At 51.2% G+C, this 20822-nt stretch overlaps 1 protein-coding gene across 1 annotated transcript in view; it reads left to right on the top strand.

The window, feature by feature from the left end:
• LOC113982001 (astrotactin-2) overlaps nt 1–20822 on the top strand; it is a 211205-nt gene that overhangs the window by 32101 nt on the left and 158282 nt on the right. Inside the window, exons 4-5 of the mRNA XM_039380540.1 lie at nt 3293–3442; nt 10521–10628. Coding sequence (XP_039236474.1) covers nt 3293–3442; nt 10521–10628 — 258 coding nt within the window. The remainder of the gene's footprint in view (nt 1–3292; nt 3443–10520; nt 10629–20822) is intronic.

Raw genomic sequence — 20822 nt, 5'->3', positions numbered from 1 at the left:
GCCAGGAGCTGCTGCCTGAGCCTGTCTTTGACACAGGCAGTCCAGGGATGTGTAGAATAGAATAGTTCAGTTGGAAGTGATCTACAAGGACCATCCAGTCCAACTGCCTGACCACTCCAGGGCTGACTGAAAGTTAAAGCAAATTATTAAGGCCCTGTCTACCCTGCAGTGGGATTTCTTCCCATCCTTTTCTGAACAATTAAAACCTCAGAGGGCTGCTGTGGGGAGGCCCAGGTGGCAGTTTGTAGTGGACTGTCTCTCTCATGGATATGATGGACACCCCCATGGCCAGCAGGGTCCCACCAACCCCAGCAAGTGCTGTGTTACGGTGCAGTGGTCTCTTCTCCCTCCCTTTTGGCACTGTTGGCAGTGCATGAAAGGCCCTCCCTTCATCCTTCACCCCTGCTGCTCACACAGTTGAATCTCAGCTACCTTTCATTTGTCACTGAGAGTTTTCTCCATGCTGCTCACTCTTGTCAAACTGTGCTTGCTGAGATCATGTCAGGGAGGGTCTTTTCCCATTTCTCTTTTTCTCTCCTTTCCCTTTTGCTTTTCTTTCCTTTCCCCTTCCCTTCTTTCCTCTTCCCTTTTTTTCTTCTCTTCCTCATTTTACTTTTCTCCTCTCTCCTTCCCTTCTTTCCTCTTCCCTTTTTTTCTTCTCTTCCTCGTTTTACTTTTCTCCCCTCTTCTTCCCTCTCCCATTTCCTGTCTCCAAACCCCTGAGCTCAGGGACATGGAGCAGCCAAGGACATGCTGGCACACACAAGCTGTGCAGAGCAGTGAGACACACCAACTCTTTGCTCCCATTCCTGCAGTATTTGTAGCGCCATCCCAAATAGCTGGCAGCTGAAGGACCCTCTCCTCTTCCTGCAAAACTTTCCTCCTGATTTTGGGCATTTGTTCCACTGACAGGCACAGGAGCAGATGCCCTGGGATGGATGTGCCAGCGTGGTGGCCAGATGGGTACGATCACCACAGGGTCCCTGCTCCCATCAGCTGAGCAGGGACCCATGAGAGTGCTGTGACCTCGCTGTGCTTTGCTGCTCACCGAAGGCACGGCCCTCTCCTCCTCCTCCCTCCTGTGCTCTCCTGCTGGCCTCCTTTCAGTAAATAAGCCTCAGCCGTGTGGTTCCCGAGCTCCCTGCTCCACTTCCACACATCCTGTATCACACAGCCCCGAGGTTTGGGTAACTCACCATCTGTTCACAGGGAGGCCCTGCCATGTGTGTTCCTGGGTGAAGGAGCTGTGGGGACGGGCTTCCCCCCGTGAACACGGTGGGAGGCTGAGCTGCCCTGGTGCTGCCACGGCATCATTCCCTGGCACCTCGGGTTGGATTTGTGCTGTTGGGGTGGGACTAGATGGTTTTTAGAGTCCTTTCCCTGCTCTTGATGTATTTTTTCCCTTGTGAGGATGTCTGCTGGGGCATCTGACAGCACAGGATTCGGCTGCGCCTGCCGTAAACGTCGGGGGCTTTGGGGAGCTTTGTCTTTTATCTGTGGTTCCTGGGGGAGCCTGGTACTGGGAAACTGGAATACATAACGTAGATGGTCCCTTAGGCACCACTCTCTCCAGAGCTCTCCCGAAATGGTTCCCACTGTTGGTGCTTACGCAGGCAGCGGGTTTGATCCTCATCTCCCTGTTGCCTGGTGTGGCAGCTCTGGCTGGCTGGATGCTCTCCCTCTGTCTCCCAGTACAGCAGCTCTAGGTGGATGGATCCTCTCCTGAGCCCTCTGGATGCACCTGTGCCTGCAGGCACAGCCTCTCTGGTGCTCCCCCTCCCAGTGGCCCCAGCAGATTTTGGAACTTTCTCTGCAGCCTGCAGCGGTAGAAAAGCACCCTTCGGTGCTCTAAAGCCTCCCAACCCTGGGGAGGCTGAGGCCTTTGGAATTTGGGGAGAAGGAAGGGGGAGCTGCTCTGTGGGCTAGTGTGGCACAGGGTGCTCTGCTCCCTGTGGCATGGGTGCCTGTTGGAGAGTGCTGCAGGCTCCATGTTTAGGTCAGATCCTTGTCTAGAATTACAAATGTCTCATCCTGCATGGCCAGCTTCTCAGTCCCCCCTGAACGGAGCTGCACCATGCCGGGAAGGGAATTGGAGTCTGTGGTCCGGAGCAGTTACGCACCCTGAGCTCACCGGGTGCCTGAGGAGCTCCATGCACGTCTGATGTGTCTGGATCTGGGAAATGTGATGGGGTGATACATCAGCCTGTACCTCCTGGCAGGCAGGGAGCTCCAAGGTGCTCACTTATCCCTTATCCAAGCAGGATGTGACAGGGCTATAGGACTGCTGGTCCCTGCCATCTCCATGTGGGCACGCTGCAGGCAGTGGGAACTTCTGGAGCTCATCAAAGGGACTTGGTGACTCTGGAAATGGAGACAGGACAGGGGTTATGTTCTGCTAATGAGTTTATTCAAGGAGCTGACAGAGGCCAAACTGATGTTGAACGTGGGAGACCTCCGTGTCCTGCAGGACAGACCTTTTGATCCCGAATTTTACCTTTGCTCTTTGTGAGTGGCTTCATGATTTCCCATAACTGCCCACTGGGTGGGTGTGTGTGGAGCTTCAATAAAGGCCTGGGGGGATTTTTTGGCATTACTGAATTGAGGCTGATGTGAGAGCAAGGAGCAGAGTTGCTTAAATATCATCAAGCTGTGATGTGCCATGAGGTGTTGCAGGAAGCTGTTTCCTGAACTTAGGTGCTGCATCCCAGTGTGTGAGTGCAGCCCCTGGAAGACCCCAAGGAATCCTTCTGCAGCTCAGAGCATGCCTGGGCCAGCTGCACATTGTTTTCCTGCTTCCACTCCAGCCTTCCCTATTGCTCTGTAATCCTAAATTTGCCTATTGGGGAGTTTCCACCCCTCCAAAAGGGCTGCCATGGTTGGGGTTTGACTCCAAGCTCCTGGGGCAGAGTTAAACCTGACCCAAAGCCAGCTCAGCGCTTGGGGTGTTCCTGTGTGATTTGAACCTTCAGGCTGTAGTTTGGATAAGGGCATGATGCTTCTAAGTGCCCTGTGTGCATGTGGGAGAACAGGCAAAGAACAATCCAATGTTCTGGAAAGCAGTGTGGAAAATGCAATTTCCATAAAATCACAATTTTCTTATTTCTGTGGCTTTGGTAGGACTTGGAAAGTTCTGGATGGGTCTCTGTGGGTGATATTGGAGGGTCTTAACAGGGCTCCTGCCTCAGGAGTTGGCGTCGGCTCGCGCTGTCCTCTGTGAGGAAGGACTTGTACAGGCGGGGGGACGTGGTGGCCCTGTCCTCTTCTAACCACAGTCCCTTTGCTGGTGTTGCAGCTCCCGAGGTGACGCAGGAGACGGTGGAATCCCTGATGCAGAAGTTCAAGGAGAGCTTCCGCACCAACACGCCCATCGAGATCGGGCAGCTCCAGCCCGCGCTGCGCAGCACGTCCGTGGGGAGACGGAAACGCCGGAGCCGCCCCCGAGGTAGGATGTCGTGGGCACCACCTGCTCCCCCAGTGACCAGGTCTGGAGGAGTTTGGCTGGGGAGGAAGGAGGGAGCTCCCCCACCCTCCCTGCTGAGCGTGGGGACACCAGAGCTCCTCTGTGAGGGGGTAAAGAGGGGCAAACCCCACGCAGCAACCTCAGGGTGGTGTGGCGGAGGTGCTTGGGACTCCTGTTGCATGTATCTCTTCCAATGGATTCTTCCAGGTCTGCTGCAAGTCCAGAGTCCCTGGACTCACTGAGGTGGGAGTGAAACAGTTTCTTGGCAAGTTTCTGTTTCACAAAGGGGTGAAGTTCATTTTGGCTCTGACATCACTGGGACCTCTCTTCTTTCTGCTTTCCCAGTGCCTAGGGGTTTTTGGACTCCACACAGGGTGGGAGCAGCATTCATGAATCTAAAGGATCAGCATTCATGGATCTAAAGGCTGTACTGTGCAAAAGGCTTTGTGGAGGGATCGGGTCCACATTTCCACCTGTGGAGGAGAAGGGAGTTGTCAGGGTCCCTACAGGGGTGATGGGCAGGGGGATCCCTTGGCCATGGCCTGCCCGCTGCACTGAGGGTCTTTGTGGCAGCACCGGGAGCTGGAAAGGAAAAACTTTTCTTTCTGTTTACTGTTGGTTTTCTTTTTCATTTATTTACGAGTCTGAAATGTGATCTTTTATTCTGGATACATTTTCCTGCAAAACAGGCCTGGAGAGGGCTTTTCTTTATTATAGCTCTGCCCATAAATTATTCACTTACTGTGAAGAGAATGTTCTGACTCTTTAACTGGTTTAAATTATTTGGTTTGTTTTCTAGTAGTTATTCAAATACGTGTCTCTGGATTTTAGTGTGTGTGTGGGTGGGTGCTTTTGGGGTCCACAGAGACTGTCTGGGGAAATTTCCCTGATTCCCTGCTCCAGCTTCTTTTTTTGTGTGTGTGTTTATTTCACTTTTGAACTGCCTGAAGGTAAGAAGCTTTTTGGTCACTAATGGAACAAGTCAGTTAATCCTTGCAGCTGGTCTTAGGAGGAGACACAATGCCCAGCTGCATGCAGAGCCTCTGGCTGTGTGGGAGCAGAGTGTGGCCCCGAGCCAGCCTGGCTTGTCCCCAGTCTCTGGGGACACCCTTCACCCCATTTCCCACCTCCCCAGGATTCCTCTGCCTATTAGTGGCCACGGGAATAGTCTCTGGATAACAGGACAAGAGCGCCCTTGGTCACTCTGCATTTCTCCTCGTACTGGTGTTTCTTCAATGTGAGAGTTGGAGATTTGTTTGTACCCAACGTGTGTGTGGCATGAGGAGCCCAAGACATAATGTATCCCATGGGCTTCAGGAGGGGACCCTGACTTCCAGTGTCCCCACCTACAGGATGCCTCACCAGCACACCCTAGAGAAGAGATTTTAAGGTCTCAAATCATCAGGAATCAGTGAGCAGCCCCAACAAGCCAGCCAGTCCCAGCATCTCCAGTGGAGTTCTCGCTCCCTATAGCCCCATCCCATCCATCCTCTTTTCCCAAATTCTCTTTGCTTGTGGAAGTGGTGGCCGGGCACCGCTGCTGAGCTGATCCATGCCTTTTCCTGCCTTTTCCCTGGCCTCTCCTGAGCCAGAGGTTTTGTTTTACAGCCTGTGGTTACTTGTCCTTCCGGAAGGCAAGCGGCTGGAGTGCGAGCGAGCGCTCAGGTTAAAGGATGATACCACAAATCAGGATGTTTTCGTTTTCCATCCAACTGCAAACACAAACCCTTTGCCTCATTAATCCATTGCAATTCACGAGACTTTTTTTTTTCCCTCCCCTTAAATGAATTTGTCCATTTGGGATACATTTATTTCCTCCTAACGGCCGCATGACAGTTCCGCTGATGGAGCTTGCATCCAACTTTGTTCCTGGGTAGTGACAAGTCGGCCTGACGGATGCCTGTGTGTAATTATTTCTTGTGGTTTAATTTAATTAATGCTTAACCTCATCAGAGCCCTACAGCTGGAGCGCTCTCCCCTCAGGAACCGTGCACAGCAGAAGGATTTCCTCCTTTATGGAAAGGCTCTGAAAGGGTTTCCGAGTGCTGAAAGGGTTCCCATCAGGACGATGGGATAAACCATCCAAAACAGAAAACAAACAACCCAACCCAGCCAGCACAAGGAAAACCAATCTGGGATCAACTTTGTTTTGCTTCACTTCTCTGCACTGAGTGTGTTTAAACTGCTGCCCATTGCTCATCATTAAATCTGGTTCTGTGCTGAGTGTTTCCAGCAGCTCTAGGAAAAGGGATATTTTTCCAAGTGCATTGACTTTAAAAAAAAAACAAACCAAAACAACACCACCTTCTCCGTTTACAGTGCTATATAACTTCATTTTGTCTAATGCCTCTTTCATACAACCTCTCTCCCTAAACACTTCGACTGAGTGAAGTGTGTTTAGAGGTTATAAATAATAGAGGGAGAGTGAGGATAGTGAGAGCCGAGGGGCAGGAGGGGTGGGCTGGAAGTTGGAGATCTCCATGGGGGCTGGCAGTGCTGGAGGGAAGGATGCTGAGTCCGAGAGCGTTTGTAGTTCCCAAAATGTAGCCAGGTGGTAGCCAGACATCCCAACCTGGCTGCACCAGAACTGGGAAGTGATGCCCTGGAAAACATGGGGAGAGGCAGCAGGGCAGGGACAGAGGGTGGGGATTTGGCCAATGGACCACCCTGTGTGTGCGGACGCAGGGGCTGGGTGGGACGTTGGCATGTGGGGCTGGGGGGTGGCCTTGGGGTGGCTGGTGTGTGCAGAGAGGGGGTCTGGTGCCCTCTCCTGGGGCAGGGCTTTAAAAGCACCCTGGATTTGGGAAGAAATAACCCATAATGATCCTTCTCCTCAAACAGGATGTGCTGTTTATCAGGATGTGCTGCACAGTGGGGCTGCAGCTTCTTGTGGTTTGGAGGTTTTGGCTGTGCCCTGAGTGACCCAAAGTTCCCTGAGGAAGGAGAGTTGAAACTCATCTGAGTTCATCCTTAGTCCCTGCTTTTGCCAGGACACATCTGCCTGACCTCACTCTGTCCATCTGTCCCGTGGTGCCTGTGCACCATCATGTTTTGCAGGAAAGGCTTTTTGAGGCTTTAGCCGGGAACTTTTGCCTCCTCTGAGTCAAAGTATCATGTCCAGATCTGTGAGTTGTCCTTGGTGAAAATAAAACCCTTCACAGCTGTGCAAGGGCTGTTGTCTGGGAGCATTCCATAGTAGAAGCCATGGGACCATCACCTTGTTGTTACACCACCCACAGTGGTGGGTTTTTTTGGATATAGACAGAAGGAAAAGGGACAATAAATGAGGAGGAAGAGCCTTCCTCAGTGTGTGTGAATGTACCACTGCCACAGGGCACTTAATTTTAAAGGGCTTCTCTTCTTTATCCTTTTTTTACATTGACTGGGTAAGTTTCAAACACGAATGTTCGTGTATTTATTTATTTTTTTTTTGTCCCTAAATCTGCATCTAACTTACCTTTCTCTGGCCACGTTTAGTTTTTCAGTTGGCTGGTGCTCTTTTCAGTGTTAAATTAATTAAACTGAAAATTCTCACTTAGCTAATTGCATTGCTCTGCACAGCTCTGCCAGCCCTCAGTGCATGGACCTCGCCACCGAGCTGGCATGGTGGGGAGGGCACTCCTCATCCAGCTTTTACTGGGAAGTTTGGAAGCAGAGAAGCTTGTTGAACACCCAGGAGACTGTGCTGCATGGGGCAAGTGAGCGTGGAGCGGAGTGAACCCCACACGGTCGAGCAGGGAGGTTGTGGGTCTTGAATTCTGTGATATGTGCAGAGTTTGGCCCTTTTCCTGGAGGGAAGGGGTGCAGAAACTCCCTTTTCAGTTGACAGTAGTTGCAGGGCAGGGGGATGCATAAAGATGTCACCCAGGTTGGCACCACTGGGGACAAAAACAAGCTCCCACTTCCATTTTAACATGCAGCTTTGAGAGATTAAGTAGTTGAGGTCGATTTGGCCTCAGACAGGAGTTATCCAAATAGCTCCTGTTACTTATTTTGTTATTTAAACTCCATTTTGGTTTGTTTTGTATCCATAGTTATTTTCTTAAGATGCTCTGTGACCTACAGGCTTTGGGGAAAGGATTAAAAATGTCAGGTTTGCTTTTTATTTCCTCATTAATGCCAAAAACTCACTTTTAAAAAAAAACATACACGTGGCTTTTAGCTAACAGAATTCTTTGGGGATAACGGAGCCTCTGATTCCTGAATTTTATTTCTGTAGTCCCCACTCGGCATTAAAGCTACCATCTTTAATTACACCCTAACGAGGTGTTTGCCTTGGCGCCCCGCCTTGCTCCCCACTAAATTAATGTTGCACTCAGAACAAGCGCCCTGCCCGGGTGCCTGGCTGAGCTGAGATCTATTTGAACGGATTAACGAGCTTGTAAATCTGCAAACAGGATTAAAAACAAGAGCATCTTCTTTGAGCTCCCCCTCCTCGCCCCCTTGCTGCCTGGGGGCTGAGCCATGCATGAGGCAGGGGTGTGGGTGAGGAAGGGGAGCTTCGTTTTCTCTCCAGTCTAAATAACAGGAGTGAACTGTGTGTAAAGGGGGTGTAACTCCTTGGAGGAGTCACTGGAGAGAGTTGCTGGTGCATTACGGGTACCCGGTGCTGCAAAGTTGCCGTTTCCCTGTTCTGTCTTTTAAGCATCTTATTCCACTTTGTAATCGGTTGCAGTGATTAGGGTATTTTTTTTCTGATACTTGGTGGTTTTCTCCATGTTTTCAAAGGAAGAGGAATGCTGACCAGGCAGGGCTGCTTGGCTTTAACTGGGTGCTGTCCTTATTCATCCCCATCGGCACCTGCACGAGGGTGCTCTCTGCTGTGAGCATCCTCAGCCCCATCATGTGATTATCCTGGGCCCGTGTCTTGGCAGCAAGCTGCAACAGGCTGGTTGTTGAGCTGGATCAGTAGGCATTGCCCCAGTTGTGAATGTCTCACAGGGGTCATTCAGCAAGATTTTGGGGCGAGTTAAACATGAAATCAAGTTTACAGCAGGATCGGTTGAGGATTAGCGTTCCTGCATCCTCCAGGTTGCCTCAGCTGGGTTCCAGGACCCCTAAAACCACCACCAAGATGTGTTCTGGCATCTTTGGTAACACAAAGGAATAAAAGCACATCCCTGGCAGCCGTGTCCCTGCCCTGGGCTCGTGTTTCCAGGCTGACCTCTGCCACTGCATGTAGGGTCAGAGGAGTTTCCGCTCCGGGCTGGGGACCTGCGCTGGGTCTCCTGACTCCTGTATTTATACATCCTGCGCAGTGCTGGGTAATCAGAAAATGCAATATCGCTGTCACCAGCTCTCTGAAGACATCCAGCCTGAGTAATTTAACATGTCAGCTCCATCCATCACGGAGACGCAGCCGGCAAACAAACGCGGAGCGGCCGGCGGGGGCTGGGCCGGTGGCGGTGGAGCAGCTGCTGCCTGTGCCACTGCCCGGTCCCCTCGGCGGGGTGTGAGAGCAGAGAGAGCACCGGATCGCTGGCTCTGTCCACCCCAGCCATCTGCCTGTCCAAAAGGGGCCAGGTCTGGTGCACGGGAAGGTGGCAGAGGGACGTGCCATGTCCTTCCTGCGCAGGCAGCAGCCAGGTCCGTTTCCCAGGCAGAGATGGCTGTGCTGAGCTCCTGGGGAAAAAACCCTCCTGTAGCTGGTCTCTGTCTTCCAGCCCTGGACACTGTGGCTGCAAAGGGGCCCAGGGCAGCCCCTTCTCAGAGAGAATGGGATGTGCAGTAGGGCTGCAGTCCTGGCTGGTTGCCCAAGGGCCTGTGTTAGAAGCCCAGATTAATTAAGATTTTTCTCGCTGATGTGAATAAGCCTGATTGGTTTTACCACTCCGCTGTGCCTTTCAAACCCCCAGACCCTGGGTGTGGGTGCGTCATGGCACTGGATGTTTGCTGTGTTGTTTGTGTCTGAGGAGGGGCTGATGGTGGGTTATGGTTTGGGGTGTGAGTCTATAAACCCAGCAGCCCACATTTCCAGGCATTAAACACTGCTGTGTTTAAGCAGTGACCCCTCCTGCTGCTTTCAGGAGGAGCCTCTTCCTGTTCTCCCCTCTGTTAAGACACCCCTTCACCCCCTCTGAGGGCACTTCTTGGCCAGCTGAGGGCATGGACAGGGCAGGAGCCACGTGTGGAGCTCCCAGTGTCCCGCTGGCTCCTGCCAGCCACCTCTCATCGCAGTGATTAAGGATTTCAGAGGGCAGAAGGCATCGCTCATTTTCTGTTCTCCTGCCAAGAAATGGGGAAATGGTGCTTCTGCCTAGAATAAAGGATTTTTTAAAAACAGTAAAATATTTTAATGGCAGTTTAAAGGGCCACTGTCAACCCCCAGAGGCCTCTTTGCTTTAAACTCTGCAAGGATTGAAGGACTTCTGCCAGTTAAAGTCTGCGTCACTTTTAAAGCATTCATCACTCCTTGGTGTGTCCGGGGCTGAAGCCAGCTGAGCTCCTCCTGCATCCTGCTCCATATCCAGCCCAGAGAGGAGGATGCCAGGTAAACCATGGGCCAGCCCTGCTCCTGTCAGTCCTGGCCACTGCAGGAACATGTGCTGCTGGTTGTCATGGTGAGCTGGGGGAGCAGACGGGCCAAAGCAGGTGATGAGAGAGAGAAGTGGGACCTTTGCCATGCAGTGGGGTCGTGGGTGCCCCTCAAGAGCTGCGTTCCTCATGTACTGCTTGTCCCTGCTGGGTTTGCTTTGAAGCAAACACCTAAAATTCACTGTACTTCACTGTGTCCTTGAGGAGAGCAGCTGCTACACTCAGGGCTTTCCTTTGTAAATACCTTGAAATACATTTGTATTTTGCATTCTTGAGGGTAGAAAGCATCTTCTTACGTTCACATCGCAAACTGGCATCATGGAGTCTTGATTTTTGATGAGGGCAATTAGGAACCAGTGAAATCATGAGCGGCAAAAGTCCCTGGTCACTTCTGGTGACCCCAAGTAGAGCATCTTAGTGAGGAGCAGTGGATTCTGGCCAAATCTGGCATCTCTGCCAAGGAGCTTCTCCTGCTGCTGAGCATCCCAGCTGACAGGGCTGATTTCTTCCTCTCTGTTGCTTGCAGGTGGGATCGGGTTTGGACGTGCCAAAGGAAACTCTGGCTCAGAGGCGGATGATGAAACCCAGCTCACCTTCTACACGGAGCAGTATCGGAGCCGGAGACGAAGCAAAGGTACAAAATGACACAGTGATTGCACATGGGGGAAAAAATGGTGGAGCACTTTGATTGTTCCCACGGGTGATGGTGTCTGACATTGCCTGAGTCTAAAGGACGGCCATACCAGTCTGTGGTGGTAAGGCATCCCAAGATGTGCTGTCTGTGTGATGCAGCACCGTGCAGGAGCCATAAATCATGTTTCCCGGTGATGTTGCTGAGGTTCTGGGTTTCTTTGATGGTTTCTAATATCAGTTTTCTTCCACGTGCCCTGGCACTTCCCCAAAGCTGCACCAGCAGGGAGCGATTGTGTCCGTCATCATCCTGGCGCCAGTGCAGCTGTCAGGGCTGGTCACCTTGGCAATTCCTTGCTCCAAACTCCCGTTTTCTGCCCTTTATTTCCCATGCAAAGCATTCGTTGGATGAAAGTTTCCTGGCCTTCCTCTTGGCACAAAGGCAATTAAAAGGAACAAATTCAAAATGAGGGTTGGGGCAGGGATTTGTAGACCAAAGTCCCTTCAGGCTCTTTTGTGCGTTAGAGAAGCTGAGAAACTGAAATATCATCTGCAGTTTGAAATTAGTGCCCGTGTTTCCTGCGGTCACACCACGTTGGATCATTTTTGTTCGGGACTCTCGGCCCGAGCTGTTTGGCAGAGGGGAGGACGATCCTTGCAGCTGCTGCTGCTGCTGCTGTGTTTGAAAAATCACAGTCGGGAAATAACTCCGTTGGGAAGCAATTTAAAACTCGCACAGTGGGCCTGCTCCCTCCATTTGTTTTGTGCGTGAAGCCGGGCCTCGGCACAGCGCAGCAGCCAGATAGATGCCGGTACCCACCGCGGCACACGCGGCCCCATTTGTTTCCATGATGAGCCATTCCCATAAATGCTCTCCCAATGTGTTTATTTGAATGTGAAATTACCTCAGCACCTCTGATCAGCTCGGTGGTTGCACACGGGAATGAACACGCGCGCGCACAGGGGTGCACTGCATTTGTTCCTGCTGAAAGGCTGGGCCTTCAATTTTATAGGTTTGTTGTTTTTCTTTTTTCTCTCTTTTCCGTGTGTTTTAGAACCATGAGAAATTATCGCTGAGTTTAAAATGAGCTTTTGATGAAAAGCAGGGAGAGGAGTCGTGAGTTTTAAAGTTACCTGTTGCAGTATGAACACAGCTGCATTCAGGGGAAAATCATAGAATCAGAATCACAGACTGGTTTGGGTTGGAAGGGACCTTAAAGACCTTCTTGTTCCAGCTCCCTGCCATGTGCAGGGACACTTCCACTAGACCAGGTTACTTAGAGCCCCAGCCAACCTGGGCTAGGATGCTCCCAGGGATGGGGCACCACATCTTCTCTGGGCAGCCTGTGGCAGTGTCTCATTAACCTCACAGGGAAGAGTTTCTTCCCAATATCCAGTCTAACCCTGTCAGTGTGAAGCTCTTCCCCCCGTCCTGTCACTATATAGCCTTGTCCAAAGTCCCCCTCCAGCTCTCTTGTAGGCTCCCTTCAGGAACCAGAAAGCTAGAATAAGGTCTCCCAAATCCTTCTCTTTTCCAGGCTAAACAGCCCCAACTCTCTTTCCTCAGAGGAGAGGTGCTCCATCCCTCTAATCATCTTTGTGGCTGTGTGAGAGAAGGAAGAAATTATTGTATTGCAAACAGGGACAAAAGAAACTGTCCCAAAACAGGGACAGGGGGTAAATTTCCTGAGTGCTGGAGTAGTGTTTTTCAAGGAGTTATTCTGCAATACTTGGCTGGATGTGAAAGCCCTCGAGTACTTTGGAAAAGTCACTAAAGTTTGGGTTTTTTTCAGCTTCCACTAGAGAAAGGGGTGATGTTGTGCGAGGAAGGTGTGGAAAATTGTGTTTTAATGAAAAGCAGATAAGTTTTTGCAGGGCTGCCTTGACGCCATTCCCCCAGGTCAAGTGCTCTGCCAGCCTCTTGAAAAGCACTCGTACTTGATGCCAGGTACAAAGATATCCTTATCGACGTATGTGTTGGGTTTGGGTTGTTTGTTTAAGCTTCCTGGTAGGGCAAATATAAATGAATAGGATAGATGAATGGGAAGAATTCCTTTCTTTTCCTGTGAATAAGCTGTTGTTCACCTGGGCAGCTTTGATGGCTGGGTTTGAAGGGAATTCAGGAGGCAGAGCTGCCTCGCGCCGTTGCACGGAGCTGGATGTTAGATCTGCGTTAGCGTTTGAGCAGTGCTGTGAGAACCTGGTTTGTTCGTGTTCACTGGTGGCTAACGGAGGGAATTGTCTTGCATAAAGTCCCCATTGTACTACCCCTCCTGTCTAGCTAAATTTTGCCATCACTGCGTCCTTGAAAAGAATTTTCTATTATCTTTTCATTGACTCCTCTCTCCCTCATGGAAGGAAAGCAATAGCGCAGTGGGAAGTCCTAGTACCAAACTCATAATTACAAGTTCAGCCAAGATCCATAATTGGACGGGATCGTAACTCTAATAGAGAAGGATGCGTCGTCAGATACAGTTAATTCTTACAATGATGTTCCCATATTGATTTTGCTGTGCTTGCGTGTCGTTGCAGGTGCTGTCAGATAGTTATCAGGTCCAAGGAGAGAGATTCCTTGGGGTTTCTCTCCTCAGATGAAGTTTTGCAGGATTGAGCCTAATTACTGGTACTGTCAAGGCATTGATCCCAGACCATGGGAGGGGAGTTGCCACTCAGGTGGTGCATAGGTTTGGTTGTATTTGAGCTTGGTTGAAGCTGGGTGGTTAAGTGGTTGTGTGTCTCCTGGAGAAAGAGGACAGCAGGTTCTCTAGTGCCTTGGCAAGGTTTATTGAAGGGACATTCCTACAGGTCAGTATGAGCAAGGGAGAGCCTGTTCTGTTAGCTCAGGACCAGCAGACCCGTTGACACCTGGTTTTCAGTGGTGGAATACATGGAGAAGTAAGTCTGATCAGACCAGGTATGGAGTCAGGGATGGCTGAGGCATCACCTTCTGTGCTCCCAGCACACTGCACCACTCATCCTCCCAGCTTCTAAGTCTGTGGGGTGCCCTTACACTTATGTTCCCTTGTCTTTGGGAAGTCCAGAGACATTATAGGGGAGGAGAGTGTAAGAAATAACGCAGAGGACACCTTTCTGTGGAGCCTTGGTCTTTTGTCTGCTGTTGGGCTCAGCCCCATCTCTGGGATTTGAGCTGGAGGGGCAATGCAGATCAGCAGTGTCCCTGGGGAGCTGGGTCATGCCTAGAAGTGCTCTGTTCATACCCATCTTCAGTGAGACATCTCTTCTCTTTGCCATGGCCCCTGCCTGTGCCCATGCCAGCTCTGCACCCTCTGCTTATTTTTGAGGGATCAGTATGAGCCCTGCTCTAATGGCAGTGCTGACAACAGGGCTGACATGTACTCTTAAGGGAGCTGGAATTTGGACTGTTTTTCCAAGTGAAGCAAGTCCTGAGAGAAGCTCTGTGCTCAGAGGCTGGAGGGACCCTCAGCTGGGTCCAGGGATGCTCCTTCCTGCTGACCCTCAGTACTGACTCCTTGAGGTTTTCCAGAAATCAGATTTTATTGCAACCTGATTGCAACATGTTTGTGCACTCCAAGGCTCTGCTTTTCATGGGGGCTGGCTCTCCCCTTTCCCACCCCCATGGGAGAATCTGGAAACACGGGAACCTCTTTGCATGCTGACTGTGGTACACAGATGGCTCTTGTCTCCTGGGCTGCCTGTCATTGCACATTTCACCAGCATTGAAGTCTTGTGAGGGAGAACCTGCCAGTGTTGTAAAGATGTGACTCCACACCCCCCGCTGTCCATCACAGCCGATATCAAAGCTTTGATACTTAGTTCCTCTCTCTGGAGCAGGGTGGGATGTGTTCAGTCAGGTCACCCTCTGAGTTTGAGAGAAAAACATAGTAGCAAAAGTCACCCTAAACCAAGGAGGCAGAGCCCTGTGCCTGAGGCAGAGCCCTGTACACAAACCTCGCTTGTGCGTCACTCCTGCTCCGTCCCCCTTGCCCCGGGGCGGTGTTTGCCTCCTGCCCAGCAAAATATATTCATCTCCAGGTCTGAGTGTGCAGTCCCAAGCTCCCCTGGTGACAGGCAGCCCAATGGCTGGTCAGATAGAGAAAGATGAGGGGAAGAAGCAGCATTGTAACTCCAAGGCCGTACCAGGGTCTGTGTCCAGCTCGTTAAGGACTCAGTGAATCTAATGAGCCCTCCTTGCTGGAGGGGAGGCAAAAGTGAGTTTTCCCCACCTCCCTCTGCTTTCTCAGGCCACAGAGCAGCTGCTCTGTAACACAGAAACGTGCAGCAGATGCTGTGCAGCTCCCTGGGTTGGGGGTAACTGAGGCAGAGAAAGTGATGGCATCATATGGAGACCCTGCAAGGGGCTGAGCCATCCCAAGCCAATTTGTCTGGGAGATCCAGAGACTCTGTGCCCTCTCCTGCAGCCTAGATGTTGTCTGAGCCCCTCGGCCCTGCTGGGAGCCCCTGTATCCCAGCCCCTGGGACCTGCCAGGGGTCTCTGCAGCTGCTGGCAAACCCCTGGGTTGCTGGAAACCCAGGTACAAAGTGGAGCGTGGGATTCAAAGCAATGCTGTTGCTCACGTGATGGTTGAGATGTACCGGAGGGCACCTGGCACAGTGTCCACCTGTCTGGGGTGTCTCATGGTATGACCTCAGCTGGCTGCTGCTCCTCAGGCAAGCTCTGGCATCTGTTTCAACCTGAGCTGGACCACCCTGAGCCCACTCCCCCACACTGGGGTCTGGAATTGCTTCACTCCTCTCAGCATCACCTCTATTGCAGCCTGTTAAAAGAGGAAGGGGGGAAGTACTCACCCAGTTTTCATGGGTAGCTGTTGTTCAGATGGTACCTTCCCATCCCAGGAGAGCTCCCCACCAGGGAAGGGAGGACTTGGTTTTGGGGTGCTCCTCAACTGAGGTCTCCATGAACAAGGCACCTGGCTGTTCCCATAGCACGCAGGGATGGTTTTGACAAATTAACAGAGTTCAATTATGTACCTTGGATTGGTGTCAACCACACGGGTGTGCACGTGTGTGTGTGCCGGGCTGGCTGGCAGAGCCTTCTGAGGGCTGTTAGAGAAATGAGAAGCTGAGCTTTGATCTGCCTCTGTATTTGGTGTTTAAAACAAGGCCTTTTATAAGGGAATATTAGGTATTCGGAGTCTGCTACATATGAGGAAGCTTCGCTTTGATCCTCTCCCGTCTCCAGAGGCAGCAGGCACTTATTATTTCATGGGGAACTAAATGGAGTGCAGAATGAAATTTGGGTACCATTCTCTGTGCTCTGCCAGTGCCCCTGGCCTCGCTGGGGCTGAGCAAACGCCGTGGGCAGCACGTGCACCAGCTCTGCTGTGCTCCTCAGGGAAGTGTTCCCCAGGTCGGCCCTGGGCTTGACTCACCTTCAGACTAGGGGAGAGGCTGTTGGGAATCGAATGGGAGACAAAAGGCGATAAAGCAAACATGTCAGTTTGGGTTGTTTGCGGGAGCATGAGGGAGGAATGAGTCTGGTGCTGTCTGTCTGTGCCCGGGGAGCTTCTCCCTCTCTGGCAGCCCTGTGCCCATCCCCTCCACATGTGGTCAGTGCATGGCACAGACAGATTAGAGTTCCCTGGGAAGGGTGCACAAAGCAGGGACAGATGGACAGGTCAGTGCTGGTGTTTGGTGCACATCCAGCTGGTTCGTGGCACGTGGAGCCGTACTGCTCCTGTCAGACCAGGGAAGAGCACCCTCGAGGGGACCTGGACATCCCCAAATCTCAGGAATGAGGTACTGTCATGATACAGGTCTTGTCTTTACCCCTCAGAGCACTGGGGTCCATCCTGCCAGGCTGCAGCACAGCTCTGCCCACACCACTGTGATGCCCAGGGCAGTGGTGCTGATGGGGAATGCTGCTCATTTCCAACCCTTCTTAGCCCTCTGTCTTGGATGCTGCTTTTCCAGCGAGCAAACAAACGTGGTGCTTTTGCATGATGGCTTGTTTTGCCCGCAGAGCAATGAGTTACTGCAACAACACATAAAACCCTCCCTGAGCCTCTGTTCATCCCTGCTAGACTGTGGCTGTGCAGGGAGGCTTGGCTGGGGTTGCTCCAGCCACCTCTTTGCTCCTTAAATCCCCGGTGGCTGTAGGTGTGGGGGTGCACACACACTCCTGTCCATGCCCAGGGAACTGAGCTGTTGGGAGAGGGGCTGCAGTGGGAAGCTGGAGCTGGGCAGCAGAAGGGTCTGCAAGTAAAGTGGTGGTGGAGCTGTGGTGGCTGCAGGCTCTTTAACTTCCCCGGACTGTGCTGGAGATAAAGGCTTTTACATCTGTTCCTGGAGGCAGTGTGGGTCTTCCCATTTATTTATTTATTTTCCGATTGTATCTGATACAGCCTCGGCGAGTAATTGAGTGTTTGAGAGTGAAAAATTATCTCTCCGGCTTGGCCCTTATCTTGACAGCAAAGCAGCACTTTTAATTTAATTTTGTTCAGAGCATGTGGGTAACAAATTTCACTAATCGCTCTGCTGTCGCCCTCCGCATGGTAACGAGTCTCTTGTTTCCCAGGAAGCAGAACATAAACACGGTGCTGGATGCAGGCGGGAGGAGGGCGAGGGTTACTGCTTCATGGAGAATGAAGATGTGTCTTGTTGCGGATGCTCAGCGTGCCCGTGGCAGGATGGATTTGTCTCCTTGGCTGGAGCAGGGAAGGGGAAGCAGGGGGTGGTGGATGTCATGCTCGTACTTCCATGATGCTTGGCTGGGAGGGGGGAAACTGAGGCACAGAGGGATGTGCCCCAGCACCGGGGAGATGTTGCAGAGCAGAAATTTTTATTCCCTTTCCCGTTGTTCAGTTTGCATCTATTCCAAAAAATAATGGACACAATAGAAAGGTGGTTTGGTTTGAGATTTTTTTTTTTTTTTGAGATTCCAACCCAATTCCCACATCCCAGCTCTGCCTGCGGGGTGACAGTGGGAGGATGGGCAGCGTGCTGGGTCCTTGGGCATCTCTTGCCACAAGATCCTGGGACATCTCCTGCCAGGTCCTGGGACATCTGCCAGATCCTGAGCCCTTCCTGGCATCCTGGTCTCCATCACTGCTCTCTCCAGGTCTCCAAAATCAGTTCAGCTGTCTGTCCAGCCCTTAGCTCTCTGAGCACAATCCTCCCTGGGCTGTGACTCAACACGAACTATTTCATAGATAATGATTACTTTTTTTCCCTTTCTCCTGTAGGAATAATATTTTTGTTACACTGTATTGAAAATTGCTTTCCTTCCTCCTTAAAATGAAACCTTCCACTCAGATTTGCCTTTGTGCTTTTATATTGTAAAATTGGGACTCATTTGGAGTGTAAAACAAAAAAAGATCAGGCCTTAATTCCAGGAGAAGTGTTTTCATTGATTTTTGTGAAAGAAAATTCCAGTGCAGGCAATCTCTGCCTTTAAATATGTAACTGGTTCTTTAATGTGATTTTATCTCGACCGATTCAGCACTGAGAACATGAAAGCAAAACTGACTTCATTGATTTTAATTGTCCATGCCCAGAGAAATGCAAAAAATGTCACAGCGCCGGGAGAGCAAATTGGGTTTGAGCAAATTCTCCCCCCTTTGCTGTGCTGAGGGAGGTCTGAGCTATGTGGGCAGGAGAACGGGCCCACGCTGAGCCCAGTGGTGATGGAGCTGGTGGATCAGCAGAGCAGCATCTCAACCTGTGCCACTCTGGTCATCTCCATTTCTGCCCTCCCCTCAGCTGCTCATTTCTTGCCCAGTCTTGAAGGTTTTACCTTCCCCTCTGTTTTCCCTCTTGCTCCTCCTCCTGGTTGAAATTTGCTGCTGGTGCCTCTGTGCCAGCTGCAGGCACAATGTTTTAGAGCAAAGGGGGAGCACCACGGATAACTGTATAATTAGGAAATATATACATTTATTCAGTACATAAGGCATTATAACTCCAGGAGCACCTAAGAGCCGAGGCTCAGGCTGCTGGAGGAGCATGAGAACTCACAGAACACGCAGGAGCTCAGCCAACGAGCTCTTGACCTTTCCATAGGGTCCAGCAGCCCAACCCAAGCTTCCCCACAGTGACCATACCACCCCCTGACATCCTCCTGTTCCTGACCTCCACCCCAGGGTTGCCTTTTCTGCAGCCCCCCCGTGCTGTACTGGAGGATGGCTTGGCTAATTGCTAGAGGATAATTCATAAATGTTAATAGTATTAATCTGATTCAGCATGTGCTTAGTAAGATCAAATCCTCCATAAATCCAGGAGTGTCTGCTCTCACCCTTCTGCTGCACAACGTGGCTGTCTTTGCTCCTCACTTCCCTCCACCCCCTCCTGTGTGCACCCTCTCTGCCTCCTTGGAGGTGAGAGGAGTCTCCCTGGGGGTCTCCCTCAGAATAGGGGCTGATCCCTGACCTGTTGACAATGGGATGAGGTTGGAGACTGCCCCGTGCCCAAGCCCTGACACAGATCTGGGCTGTAGCTGTGCACACCTTCTTTGGGATTTGTCCAGGACAGCGATGGAGAGGATTCCTCAAGAAGAGTCTCAGGCCGAGCCTTGAGTTGAGGGTGTGTGATGAAACACCTGCTCATGCTCTCACTGCTCAGATGCTGCCTGGGGTGTTCATTGAATCCACATCCATCCCCTTCTCAGAGAAGTGGTTCTGGGGCTGAGTGGTCCATGAAGGCTTGGTGGGGTCATGATTTGGCTGGAAGGATGGTCTCCCATCCCATCCCATCGCATCCCATCCCATCGCATCCCATCCCATGTGCCTGGTGTGCTGGAGAAAGAGGGACCATCCTGCCATGGGAGGGGAGGGTGTGGGGCAGTAGAGGAGATGGGCAGTGCTGCTCCCTGTGCAGGGGTGCTCCGTGGCCAGATCCACCTGCCAACACTGCTGCTGCGTCCTAATTGGTGTTTGCTTTGATTGGACATGATCTCCCCCTTGTAAAACACCTTGAGATGTTTCTGTGTGTGAGGGTGTCCTGGAAACGCTGCTGTACCGCATTAATGAGCCTCTGCTGGAACATAACGGAGGATCATTAGGAGCCCAGTTCCTCTGACATGCCAGCAGCATCAGCGTGCTCTGGGAGCATTGTAGGGATGCGGGATGGGCTGTGGTGGGATCGCTGATCCTGGGATGCTGCTGTCCCCATGCCGGCTGCTCTGCATGCGGCACAGCACGGCGGGCACCGGTGCCTCTGTGTGTGTGTGTGTTGCTAAGCAGTTCAGCACTCGCTGTTCTCCTTCTCTAATTCCCCATCCCCGTCTTCCTCGGCTGGTGGAAATACATTTTCATATCCCGAGTAGCCACGAAACATTCCATATGATGCTGCTATCTCTGGGGGGGGACGGGGAAGATTGCAAAGCACTTGGCGTTTAACACCCACATATGGTTAACACCACAGGCTGTGTGCTGATAAAGACGGGGTAATTAAAGTTTATTTTTTTTTTTAATAGACTAATCTCCCAAGCATGTATTTATGAGCCTGATTTAGAAACATCATATTACCAAGAGCACGGGATATTTGTGTTGCTCGTAAATCCATACGTGTTCTGAACACACCTTTTTTTTTTTTTTCCCCTCCCTAAATTTAGGCAGCGCTGCCAATATTAAAAAGAAATGAGCTCAGAGTTTTGTTGGTTTTTTTTTTCTCTCCTTGTCCTTTAGGTGAGCAAAGGAAAGTGTACAAAGCAGCGAGTAATTAACTGCACGAGGAAATGATATTTCAAAGGAGACACGATGCTTTTGGAGGGGCTGTTTGCTGAGTGTTTACACCAGTGGCTTTGAATTTATCTTCATCTTGCAGCAGGTGCAAAGTCTTTAGGGGAATGTGGTGCTTTGCAAGCGGTTTCTGAGCTGTCTGCAAAGGGACCCACATCTTCTTCAGGCTAATTTGCACTGGGGTTTAAGGAGAGGAAAAAAATCCTGGGTGGGGAAGGTGGTGGTGACTGGAGCACCTCTGACTAGTAGTCCTGGCTACTCCTCTTGTTTTCCAGTTGAATTAATCTGCCATTGGATCTCTAGCATGGAGCATCTCAGGTATGATTCTGCCCTGAAGTGGAACGGTTTACTTTTTTTTTTTTCTGCTTCTCACTCTTTGCTCTTGCATGCTGTGGGGAGGGGTTAGTTCTCCCCATTTGAAAAGAATTAATTTATTCTTCATCCTGGTTGTGGGCCCTGCCCACTGCCCTGCCTGCTGCTCTGCTTCTTGGACACAGGTCTGCCACTCCTGGAAGCCCCCACAG

Source organism: Pipra filicauda, unplaced genomic scaffold (assembly GCF_003945595.2).
Source record: "Pipra filicauda isolate LSUMZ 115617 unplaced genomic scaffold, ASM394559v2 scaffold198_size2598500_pilon, whole genome shotgun sequence".
Lineage (NCBI taxonomy): Eukaryota > Metazoa > Chordata > Aves > Passeriformes > Pipridae > Pipra > Pipra filicauda.
Note: the sequence above shows the minus strand (reverse complement) of the source record. Positions and strands in the feature narration are given on the sequence as shown.